This window comes from Myotis lucifugus, unplaced genomic scaffold (assembly GCF_000147115.1).
Source record: "Myotis lucifugus unplaced genomic scaffold, Myoluc2.0 scaffold_1234, whole genome shotgun sequence".
Lineage (NCBI taxonomy): Eukaryota > Metazoa > Chordata > Mammalia > Chiroptera > Vespertilionidae > Myotis > Myotis lucifugus.
In genome coordinates, this window is record NW_005872282.1 from 36,214 (window position 1) to 48,317 (window position 12,104).

General features: G+C 59.0%; 1 protein-coding gene across 8 annotated transcripts in view; it reads left to right on the plus strand.

Moving 5' to 3' along the window:
- Positions 1-11,546, plus strand: part of ARFGAP1 (ADP ribosylation factor GTPase activating protein 1) — a 12,657-nt gene extending 1,111 nt beyond the window's left edge. Inside the window, exons 2-14 of one of the 8 annotated variants that reach the window (XM_023748266.1) lie at positions 2,983-3,046; positions 3,255-3,364; positions 3,544-3,715; positions 4,160-4,260; positions 4,933-5,019; positions 5,279-5,375; positions 6,683-6,739; positions 7,342-7,374; positions 7,539-7,562; positions 9,108-9,164; positions 9,595-9,654; positions 10,168-10,244; positions 10,929-11,546. In XM_023748266.1, the coding sequence (XP_023604034.1) occupies positions 2,987-3,046; positions 3,255-3,364; positions 3,544-3,715; positions 4,160-4,260; positions 4,933-5,019; positions 5,279-5,375; positions 6,683-6,739; positions 7,342-7,374; positions 7,539-7,562; positions 9,108-9,164; positions 9,595-9,654; positions 10,168-10,244; positions 10,929-11,259 (1,266 nt within the window). In that variant the 5' untranslated portion in view covers positions 2,983-2,986 and the 3' untranslated portion in view covers positions 11,260-11,546. Of the gene's footprint in view, positions 1-2,982; positions 3,047-3,254; positions 3,365-3,543; positions 3,716-3,930; positions 4,025-4,159; positions 4,261-4,932; positions 5,020-5,278; positions 5,376-6,682; positions 6,740-7,341; positions 7,375-7,538; positions 7,563-9,107; positions 9,165-9,594; positions 9,655-10,167; positions 10,245-10,928 lie in introns of those variants that run through there. The other 7 variants (XM_023748268.1, XM_006107522.3, XM_014449522.2 and 4 more) reach the window with 7 other exon arrangements.
- The last annotated feature ends 558 nt before the right edge of the window (positions 11,547-12,104 follow it).

Sequence of the window (12,104 nt, forward strand, 5' to 3'; positions counted from 1 at the left end):
GTTCTCGCCGGGGGTCCTCATTCCCTTTGTAGGGAAAGCCCTGAAAGGGGTCCTCTCAGGTGAAGGAGGTTAATAAGGCATTCCGTGCGACATGATATGATGGAAAAGGAGGGGTCAGAGATTGTCTAAAAGAGTGATTCTTATGGGTTCTGATGGAGGACGGTTACGGAGAGTGATACATCACTGATGTGAATCCTTTTAACAATCTGTTTCCTGCACACACATCCACTTGGGGATTGAGCCTGCAGCCCAAAACCATTTTTCTTGTCCTGAATTGAAACAGGGGAGCCCCTTGGTGATTGTGAAGATGCTCGCCCAATTGAGCCGCACCCAGCCAGGCCAATAGATTAATGTTTTAAAAATCGAGGAGGGTGTGTATGCTAAATAGCATTTCAGGTTGGCCCCGTGTGTTTGAGTGGTTAGAGTGTTGGTTTGCACATCCAAGAGTCGTGGGTTTGATTACTGGTCAAGGGCATGTACCTGGGTTGCATGTTCAATCCTCAGCCCTAGTCTGGGTGGATGTCGGAAGCACCAATCAATTTGCCTCTCACATCGATGTTTCTCTCTCTCTCCCTTCCACTGCCTCTAAAAATCAATGGGGAAAATCTCCAGTGAGAATTAACAAAACAACAACAATACCTTAGCATTTCAGAGAAATCGGGATTCTCACATCCCAAACCAGTTGCCAATGGGAGGTTCCTTTTAAATTGAAGCTAAGTAATTTACTTTTCACGTATTTTCCCTTTAGTGGTTGTGCAAATGTTCACTCCACTTTATTTGACACAGTGAGAATTCAGAGCAGGCTCCCCCCAGTTCTGACTTCTGTTGCCCATGTTCTGTTGACCAGATGTGAGGGCAGGCACAGTTGTGTGGGGACCTGTGTCGGCAGGTGTGCGGGTCAGCCCTGCACACCACCCCACACAGGGCTCTCCTGTGGCTGCCATGAGACCAGAGTCTGCAGAGGGCTTTGTAAATTCAAACCCACCAGCACATCTCTCCAAGAGTGTCTTAGCCCGTTTCTGCCTTTCCCACTGTGGTGACAACATTCTACCGGAAGCATTCAGTCTGGGGGCCGGTCCTGGGCAGGACTGTGCTTTGGTGTGTTTGCCCTCAAGATCTGCTCATTTCTGGGGAAAATCACACGCAGCACAGAGAACTCCAGGGCAGAAAGGAGTATTGGGTGAACTCTGGTTTGTTTCCATCAATTACAGAAAACAGATCTCTATTTCCTAACGGATCTGTCCTGGAGTGGACTCTGAGGAACATCAGAGTCATGGACTTCCAGGCTTAGGTTTGGTTGTGTGAGACTCAGGGTTCCCCTCACTGAGTAACTTAAGATTAAAGATGAAATTTGGACGGAGATTCTTCTGGCTTGTTTTTACCTGCACCTCAACATGAAGCTCCATGACACTGTTAACGGAGAGCTGGTTTGAGCAGTCAGTCACGTGCCTGCAGCAGTGAGGGGCAGAGAGGTGGAGGTGTGAAGCGTCCAGCAGCAGAGCGGGTGTGCGGCACTGCTAGTCACACTGCTCACACTGACAGCCCTCAGGTGTTCTCCAAAGGCTGTATGTTGCCATGTGAGTTAGAGGGGCAGCTCAGAGGTTCCACTCACAGTCGAGAGAAGGCCACACACTTTCAGGTGGAGATGACCTGAAATCCAGGTCCAACCCGAGGTGGTGGACACAGAACCTGTGGGGATCACTAATGTCCAAAACTGTGCGTGGCCCCCACCTCATGCCTCCAGCTTGAATCTTTTTATCATTTTGATTTTCCTGGTCATGAAGTCAGTGGGCCACCAGTGGAGGTTGAACTTTGCCAAAGCTAGGAGGGCTACAAAGAAATAAATGGCTGGCCCTGGCCGGTGTAGCTCAGTTGGTTGAGCATCACCCTGTGCACCAGAAGGCAGCCTGCACAGTTCCCCGTCTAGGCACGTGCCTGGGTTGCAGGCTCGATCCCCAGCAGGTGGTATGTAGGAAGCAGCCAATAGATGTATCACTCACATCGATGTTTCTCCCTCTCCCTTCTCTTTCTAAAAATTAATTTAAAAAAACGTAAAAAAAGAAAAAGGGTGGGTGAGATGGAGGGGGCCAATGGGATAAAGGGGACACCTGTAATACCTTTCAACAATAAAGATTTAAAAAATAAAGCAAAGAAATGCCTTTCTAGTCGAGGTATTGGACTGTTGTTCCCCAGCAGTGTCCTTGTGAGGTGTGGTGACCGGTCTGCACTACTGTGGCCATGCTGTCACCTTGATCCCTCATCTCATGATGGCCCCGAAGAGAACCTACCTAGAGACCCTCTTGCGAACCAGCCTCTTCACATGTCAGGGCCACCGTTCTGCGGCCCCCACAGGCTGGGAGCCTCCCTGCACCACGTGGGGCAGGTGGGGAGAGAACTCGGGTTCCCTGTCTCTGAAGGCTGTCAGCCCAAGTCTGGTGTGTCGGTCTTTAGTGAGCAATTCAGGACTCCATATAAATTACCCAGTCGTGGTGGTACATGGTGGTTAAGCAAAGTGCAAGCCCATATTGCTTCTGATAATGCAGCGGTTCTCAACCTGTGGGTCGCGACCCCTTTGGGGATCGAACGACCCTTTCACAGGGGTCGCCAAGACCATCCTGCATATCAGATATTTACATGACGATTCCTAACAGTAGCAACATTACAGTTATGAAGTAGCAACGAAAATAATTTTATGGTTGGGTCACAACATGAGGAACTGTATTTAAAGGGCCAGAAGGTGGAGAACCGCTGTGATAATGGATTGCCTTGGCCAGGCCATCTAGCTGTTCTTGGTCTTTCTTAGAGTGGAGACAGCTCTGGAAGTGGCCCCTCTGCCTGCGGAGCAGGGGTCTCACCCGTCGCTCCTGAGCAGCTTAGTGGAATTTCTCGGAAGTTCTGCTTTATAATGTTTTGCACTGACAGTGGATTTTTCGTGAAGTGACCTATTCGTAAGTCTTAAAAGTTTGTTTTTCTTCTTCGCAGCATCATGGCCAGCCCCAGGACCAGGAAGGTGCTAAAGGAAGTCAGGGTGCAGGAGGACAACAACGTGAGCCTGTGTTTCTGTGGTGCTGTGGTTCGGGCTCCTGGCTTCCCGGAAGTGGCTGCAGCCTCAGAGCTCACCCTCCCTGTCTGTCGGCTTCCCAGTCAGCCTCTCCTCTGCTCCCTCTTGGGGCCACCCATTGGGTCTTTGGGGTCCCTGGGCTCTGGGGTCGCCCTGAGCCACCTGGGCAAGTCACACCTGACCCTCTCCACAGGTGTGTTTTGAGTGTGGTGCGTTCAACCCTCAGTGGGTGAGTGTGACCTATGGAATCTGGATCTGCCTGGAGTGCTCGGGGAAGCACCGCGGGCTCGGCGTGCACCTCAGGTCAGTGCCTGCTCCCGCTGCAACGCGGCTCCCAGAGGGCGCAGCACCTCTCGGGAGCTCCGCGTGCCCTCGGAGCCTGTGGCTGCGCTTCTGTCACAGGAAGCACACGTGTCTAATCCACAGTTTGGGGGCTCTTCAATGCCAAGCACTTGATAACTAGTTCGATCCTCGGCCTGTAGCTTCGTGCGCTCTGTCACTATGGACAAGTGGAAGGACATTGAGCTTGAGAAGATGAAAGCTGGTGGGAATGCTAAGTTCAGACAGTTCCTGGCGTCTCAAGAGGACTATGACCCCTGCTGGTCCCTGCAGGACAAGTACAACAGCAAAGCGGCCGCCCTCTTCAGGGACAAGGTGAGGCCACAAGCGGGCCCAGGCTGCTCCCATTGGGACTTTAGTGACTCCAGTCCACATACAGAAGGGCATGTGGCCCTGTCTGGTCCACGCCCTTCCCTTCCCCCCTCCCCCCAGGGAGGCAGGTGGCCTGTGGTTAGTAGGGGTGAAGGATGAGCCTTCCTCGCCACCCCTGGGAAACTGGCATCCACACACCTCTGTCCATCTTGGTTAAGATACTCCTGAGGACAGTGGAGCCTGTGGGGGACAGAGAGGTGACCAAGAACTCACCCACACCATTGCAGAGGGAGACCTGGTCTCAGTGTTCACGTAAGGCAGAGACCCTTGCCCATGGCCACTGAGCCCGGGAGGGCTGCATGGGGGGCACAGTAGAGTCCACTGGAGCCAGCACCACCTAGGGTGGCCCTGACAGGCCTGTACTCTAACCCCCTGTTCCCTCGGCAGGTGGCAGCTCTGGCCGAAGGCAGAGAATGGTCTTTGGAGTCATCGCCTGCACAGAACTGGACCCCGCCGCAGTCCAAGACGCTGCCATCCACTGCCTACCGGTAGCCGCTCCTCTGGCCGCTGCTCTCGGCTGTCCCTGACCTTAGCTCGGGGTCCTTGTGCTGTCCTGGTAACAGCTACCGTCTGCACTCTTCCCAAAAGCAGTGGGGAAAACAACCTTTTAGATTGTAAAACAATATAAGCTTTTTTTGTCAACCAGGGAAGATGTGTCTGGAAGAAAACCTGCCCTCTCTACACTGCTCAGGCACCATCCCAGTGCAGATCCTTCTAGAATGTGCCCATGACATGCATGCAGTTCTGTAGGACATGTGTCTCCTGTCCTTTGTGAGGGTCACTCCCCCCAGACTGCAGGCACACTGTGGGTGAGCTGGCCTCATGGTGCTCATCTTGCATCTCAGACATCAGAGGCTGGTGTTCGGTGTGACTGGTCTCAGGAGGCTCCCCACTCACCCCGGGGGTGCCAGGGTCCTCCCCACCTGTTGCCCCTATTGTTAGGCCCTGTCCATAAGGCTGCACCATCTCCCCCGCTTCTTGTCGGCTTCATGAGCTACCTTCCGGATAGAGCTGGAGTCCAGCTCGGCCTCGTTGTGCTGTTCTTAGAGGCGCCCAGGTGTGACCAGGTGGTCCTGACAGTACCTCCCAAAGGCCCCTGTGATGGCCAGCAGGCATCTGCTGCCCTCTGGTGGCCGCACCAACCGTCAGCTCCATTTCAGGGCCTCTGGCCAGCCGCAGAGTTCGACTGCCTCCTCGGACAAGGCCTTTGAGGACTGGCTGAACGAAGACCTCAGCTCCTACCAAGGGTGAGGCCCAGGGCGCTGGGAGCTGGAGGTCTGGTCGCTCAGGCGAGGACTGCCAGCCCCGCTCGGAATGGGGTCTGGAGCGGGTGGAGTCTAAGGGGAAGAACACGCTTCTGTCCCGGGCTCTGCCTGGCCTGTTGCGGGTTGTCCTGGAGCCATCAACTTGCAGTGTTGGCTTGGCCTTGCCATGTGGGCTCCTCAGCCGGACGCAGCAGGAGGGGCTTCAGTGGGCAGTGCGGTGGCTGCTCTGTTTCCCTGTCAGGGCCCCGGAGAGTCGCTACGTGGGGTTTGGAAACACGGTGCCGCCTCCGAAGAAGGAGGACGACTTCCTCAACAGCGCCATGTCGTCCCTGTACTCGGTGAGTGCGCCCAGCAGGGGGCGCCGGCCCAGGCAGCCTGTGCGGCCCTCCTCCTCCACCATGCCTCGTGTGTCGTTCAGATCCAGAAGTTTTCACTCATTTACTTACTTTGACAACAAGCATACATTTCAAGTTAGCAAGGAGCATTTCCTCCAAAGAATGAACATTCTGTGTGGATCTGGCACCGCCCGGCCCGGCCCATGTTGGTCCTCATGCTGCTCTGCTGGCCAGTCTGGGGGAGATGAGGTTTGGTGGCAGAGTCTCTAAGCTGCCCGGCTCTAGCACCCTCTGGGGATGGCACCCTCAGCCATGCATGGTCCCTACCTGCTGAGGCTGCTTCCGGTTGAACCAGTGTATTCCAAGGAAGTAGTCACTGTTTTTTTAAAAAATGGGTGTTGCTCCATCAAAGCATTGATGTGATAGGAACACTTGCAGACACCTGAGGGCCATGCTGGGAGGAGAGGGCTCCTCTGCTGGTGGAACAGGCTCTTAGAAGGGCCAAGTGAAGGACGCACAGGCGGACATGGGACCACAAGGCCGCCGGGGCCGTGTGTGCTCAGAGCTGGAGGAAGCTCTCGGAAGCTGCCCCTTCCCGGCCGTTTCTGTAGGATCCTATCTCAGGCGTGGCAGGAGGCTCACTCTGCCACTTCACACCCCCTTGCCCCGTGCACACTTACTCCAGAGAGGAATGAGCTGCTCAGTAAGTTATTTAAAACCACCTGTTGCCAATCTCAGCTGGGTCTCAGGGCAGGAGGCAGGTTTGTAGTGACACCTACTGGGCAGGAATTTCTTTGGAGAAAGGTGCCCGCCCTCAGAATGTCCTGTTTCGTGTCTTCGTTGTCCCGGCACCCTCAGGGGTTTGTCTCCTTATCTGATGAGTACGTCTCCTGCGCACTAGCCCTCTGCGTTGCTTCGGGAACGAAAGGCTGTGGCGGATTTAAGTCAGATGTTTCTGTTCCTAAATAGTTTCAGTTGGTTTTGGAGGCTTAGGTGGAAACTTGAACTTAGTCAAAAGAGAAGAGGTTGTAGTGCCCCACCCGCCCCAGGACTGGTCTGTCTGCAGTGGGCACCAGGCTCTCCCCTCAGGGCAGGTGGGGGCATCGAGAGCTGTAGGAGGAGCTAAGGCAGGGGCTTGGGCGGGGCCCATGGTGCCACCCTGTGGTCCAGGCCTGGCTCTTCGGTCATTAACATCACCCTGACGGGGCCCCAAAGTGACCAGAGATGGTCAGGCCTCCTCTGGAGGTGGATGGTGCGGTGCGACCTGGGCAGCCGCGTGTGGCCTTGACGTGGCCTCTGCTTCCTTCCAGGGCTGGAGCAGCCTCACCACCGGAGCCAGCAGGTTTGCCTCAGCAGCTAAAGAGGGTGTAAGTGCCATCCCAGCGTCCCCGGGCCCGACCCGCACAGTCTGGCCGGCCTGCAGGGGAGGGAGGAGTCGTGAATGGGAGGGGGGAGGCCCTGAGAGGAGCCCAGCGTTGAGGGGCTCCAGCCCCCGTGGCACGATGCCCTCCCCACCCCCACTGGCACCACCACTTGGCCGTGTGGTCCAGCTGGCTCTCAGGAGGGCTGTACCTGGGAGGTCCGAGCACCTTTCAGCAGAGTGTGTGGGCCAGGCTTTTCTTCCTTCCCTGTTATAATAGTGACTGGGGACTGGGCATCCAGAGGGGGTGGCACCAGCTGGGTTGTGGAAAAGCACATAAAGGTGGGGTTGGGGTGGCACCAGTGGGGGCCCCGTGTCCCAGAGAGCAAGTAGGACAGTTGGCCCAGTGACTGCATGGGTGCCCCTGCCCCCCGCCAGCCTCCCTCCAGTGGGGGCTGGTGTGCTGGGCAGCCTGGCTGGGCCCTTGCAGCCACTGCAGGGGAGCACTGGTGCCTAGTGGCATCGGCAGGCCTGGGACAGCGCCTGTGAGCCCAGCAGAAATGCGGCGGCATCATTCAGGACAGTGTCAGCCTTCTGTTTCCTTTCCAGGCTACAAGGTTTGGATCCCAGGCAACTCAGAAGGTAACAGGAAGGCTGCGCCCTGTGTTCTGTTACACTCCTCGTCTGTCGGGGTCTGGCACGCCCGGGGGTGCCCTCGGGCCCGCGCTCCAGGCGGGGGCAGTGCTGTGTGCAGCCTGGCCTGTGTGTGGGTGTCTCCCAAGTTCACGTCCGCCGTGCTCCTTCAGGTGCCCGCGGGTTTGGCAGGCAGGGTAAGAGGCTGCACCTGCGTAGGCCTGTGGGGCTGGAAAGTCACCCTGTCCATCGCAGCCTGGGTGCTGGGCAGCCACGCGGCCACCGGCAGAGCCCCCGCATCAAGAAGGAGCAGGCGGCAGGCGGCTCCACTGGGCGGAGGAGGCTCAGCGTCACTGAGGCGAGGCTGTGTCTGCGAGCCAGCCTCCGTGGGCCCCTGGGGCTGGTGTCTGTCCCGTGTCCCTGGTCAGTGCCTTCTTTTCCTGTAGGCAGGGGTCTTGGCTGCAGCCTTCTCTTTTTTCAAATCCTGGTTAGTGGTCCCTGCAGTCCCCCGGAGGTGCCAGGGCTCTGGGCTGGCCTGTGCTCCCAGGGCTTGGGGTTAGGACTCATGAGGCAGCGGCCATGGGGCTGTCCCAGGCCCCAAGTGAGGGAGGGGTGGCTTCTCCCCCGCTGCTGGGGGCCCCTGCTCTGCTTCTCTGAGCCCCTACTCTTTCAGCCCCTGAACCCCTCGCTCACATGGTTCTGGATGGTGGTTAGTGGGAGTGGAAAGCAGGGTTCAGCGACAGTGAAGGGGGTTCCAAAGTCACTCTGGGGCCCCGTCAGGGTGATGTAGTGATGCGACTCGAGGTGCTTTTGGGGGTGCCCATGCTGCTCTATTGCCTTGCTCTCTCCTCTGTCCCCACTCGATCCCTATGCCGCTGGGTAAAGTTCTGGGGTTCCAGGCAGCAGCCGGAGCTGGTAAGGCGCCGCGTCCGCGTGTCACCCTCAGCACGCCCTCATCTGCGGGGCCTGTGCTGGGTTCCGCTGTCGCCTGCTGTGGCCTGTCCTGTGTCTGTGCTTACGTGTGCTCACGCTCAGAACTTCTCACTGGCCTGATTGGCTCCTGTTTGGCCCATGCAAGCTGCTTGGGGACCCGCACTTCCTTTGTGACCCAGAATGCAATGGGCACTGATGGCCTGGGATCCACGGGAGCTACTTGGCAAGACTTGCATGGAGTAATTTTCTTGAACCAAACACTCCAAAGGTGTCTCATCCCAGGAGTGAGGTCCTGGCACCCATCCTGAGGCCTTGCTCACCGTCCCTGTCATCCCACTCCTGCCCCCACCTCATCATCTCCCAGCTCTGTCCCCTCCCCTCAGCCAGCTCCTGATGCTCGCTCTCCGTGGCTGCGGGGGCTCACGCTGGGCTGCTGAGGTTGCGCCCCTACACCCTGGGGAGCATGTGAGGTGACCTGCTACTGGCCGGGCTGTCTTCACCAGGCCGGATCCACTGGGCCCTGAGGGGAGACCCTGGAGGCGAAGGCTGGGCAGGGCGGACCCCAGGGCTTGTGCTGTCCCCGGGCCCCTGCCCGTAAGACTGCGTAGCAGGGGCAGCGGGTCCGGCCTCTGTGTGGTCAGGGTGCTCGGGGCCACTTCTACGCAGCTGCTGTGAGTCCCGTATGCCAGGGGACTGCTTGCTGTCTCTGCCCGCAAAACTGGCAGCCGCTGTGCTGACCCTCGTCCTGGGGTGAACATGGTGCCAGGAGCTCCCTGACTTCCCTCTCATGGCGTCTGTCCTTCCTGCAGGCATCAGAGCTGGGCCACAGTCTGAACGAGAATGTCCTCAAACCTGCCCAGGAGAAGGTAACACCCACTCCACATGCCATGCTCTTCTGTCTCCCATGGGCCTTGTCCCCAGGGCAGCTGGTGCAGTGGGCAGGCTGTGTGCCTTGTGTCCCCTGATGTGCTCCCCATGTTCTCCCCATGTCCCCATGCACTCCCTGTGTTTCCCTGTGTGCTCCCCATGCTCCTCCTCGTGTCCCCCTCCCAAGGGGCTGGTAGCACAAAGGAGGCCCAGACTGTGCAGGAGAAGCTTTCGGTGGCTGGGGGTTTAGGGGCAGTGCCCCGTCCTCAGGAGGTGGTGGGAGATGCTGCAGTGTTAGCCTGGCGTGGGGTTGGGGTCAGCTGCTGTGGGGGGTGCTGTCCTTCGTTAGGAACGGTGCTGGGCTCTGTCTGTCCGCCCCCCCTCCCCTCCCCCCCACCTCCCCGGTAACGACACTGCTGGTCCACGCAGGTGAAGGAGGGAAAGATTTTTGATGATGTGTCCAGTGGGGTGTCTCAGCTGGCGTCCAAGGTAGGGTGCCCGTCTACACGTGGGCACAGCTGGAGCCGGTCTCCACATTCTGACGCTGGCACGGGCGCTTCTGCGCCACTTCTGCGGCCGGGGCCCTGGCCGCTGCTGCCTATAAGCCGGCTCCGTGCCGGCGAGAGGAATGTGGAGACAGCTTCATGGGCGGCACAGGCGCTAACCTGTCGCTTCTCTTCCTTCTATCCTTTTGCTGCGCTGACCGTCCCCTGGTGAGTGTGGCCCCTCTGGGCATGCTGGGATGCCTGTCTCCACCTCCCTGCGGGGGTGGAGCGGGCGTGTGGTTGCGGCCCCATCTCCTGTGCCTGCAGCGAGTTTCCCTTGCTCCTGAGGGCCCAGCCCTCACTGCCCCCCAGCGGCTTGCCTGCCGGCAGACCCTGTTGGGGCGAACAGTAGTGACAGCAGGGATGGCTCTGTGGCTGCCTTTCGGAGCTTGGCCGGGTCGTTGGGCAGAAGGCCGTCGTGGGCTCCGTGTCTGAGCTGTGTCCCATCCCCTTCCAGGTCCAGGGAGTTGGCAGCAAGGGGTGGCGGGACGTCACCACCTTTTTTTCGGGGAGAGCAGAGGACCCCTCGGACAGGTATGCCAGGTCTCCTGTCCTGAGGTGGCCCCTTCCCTGGGCCTTTTCCTCCAGGGTCTCGGAGGCAGTCGGCACCCTCATGGGTCCAGGGCGCTGAGGGCCCCAGTGCAGGAGGCCCAGAGGTGCAGCGGCTGGTTGGTGCCCCTCACCCCTCGCTCCGACGTTCTCCCCTTGACCCGGAGGAACTGCTGCTGCCCAGGGCTGGGGGGAGTCTCACCCCATCCCTGGGGGACGGGCCAAGGCGGGCAGGAGGCCTTCCTGCTAGAGCCCAGAGTGCCGCCCTTCTCTTTCTCTGGCCCTTGGGGGGATCCTGAGGATCTGGTGAAGAGATGGCCGTGCTGGGCCTGGTGGGCAATGCCAGTCCACCCCGATGGGATGCGTTTCCCAGGCCCCGGAGCAGGAAGCCACTGCTTTCTTGCCCAGGTGCTGTGGTGTTCCATTGGTGTGGCTGTGGGGGGTGGGGGGGGGGGCAGCCTTTGGCCTGAGCAGTCATCTGGACAGTGGGGGCCTCTGCATTTTGGGTTTTCATTCCCGTTCCCTCAAGGCACCCTCTCGGCTCCAGCGGGAGGCCTGGCTGAGCCGCACTGAGCCCAGGCTGCCCTGGGGGTCCCCGTTCTCAGGGGAGGTGCCAAGGGAAGGCCAGGCGCTTGGGAAATTGTTGTTCAGAGCCCCCCTCTTTCCAAGGCCCCTGGAGGACCAGAGCTACCAGAACAGCGGAGGGGACAACTCCCAGAACAGCGCCATCGACCAGAGCTTCTGGGAGGCCTTCGGGAGCACTGACCCCGCCAAGGCCCACAGGTCCCCGAGCAGCGACAGCTGGACGTGCGCTGATGCCTCGGCCGAGAAGCGGAGCTCAGACAGCTGGGACGTTTGGGGCTCGGCCTCCACATCCAACCACAACAGCGATGGCGGGGAGGCCTGGGGGGGCGGTGGGGAGGGCCGGCCCAAGACCACCAGGAAGGCAGCCCCGAAGGCCGCTCAGGTGGACGAGGGCTGGGACAACCACAACTGGTAGGCGTGCCGTGCCCGGCCCCGACCGCCGGCAGCCACTGTGTCTGCACTTTGCCCTCTTCCAGCACCTTCCACTTGAGCAGAAACCCGGCCGCAGCGTGGAGACAGGGCCTTGGGCGGGACTCTGGGACTCCATGGCTGCAGGGGTTAGAGGCCGGCTGCTGTCCTGCCCCGACCTCCCCGTCTCCCCCTCCTGCGTTCCGGGTGCCATGGCGGGCAGGAGCTGGCTGCTGTGGGAGCCGCCACACGCACTAATAAACCCTCCGGGGCTGCCTGGGGTCGTGAGTGCTGCTCTGGGTCTAACTTCCTGCCTGCGTTCGCTGCAGTTCTCTCTTTTCGGAGAAAATGCCCAAGGTTTTAGAGACAAATACCGAAAGCAGCACCAGCGCTCCTGTTGCTGTCTGCCCCCAACACAAGGGCTCTGCCCAACCCCCACCCCGAGCCCTGTCAGCGCTTGGACTTGGACTGGCCCTCTGAGCCGAGGTGGCCCCGCCCAGGACACCCTAGTGAGCTCGGGCACAGGCAGTGGTTCTCAACCTGTGGGTCGCGACCCCTTTGGCGGTCAAACGACCCTTTCACAGGGGTCGCCTAAGACCATCCTGCATATCAGATATTTACATTACGATTCATAACAGTAGCAACATTACAGTGATGAAGTAGCAACGAAAATAATGTTATGGTTGGGGGTCACCACAACATGAGGAACTGTATTAAAGGGTCGTGGCATTAGGAAGGTTGAGAACCACTGAATTAGAGTGTGCTCAGGGAGGAAGGCAGGCCTAGTGCCCCAGCCCGGGCCCATCCCCGGCAAGGCCAGGAGCAGAATGGGGCCTCGCCTGGGGAACCAGT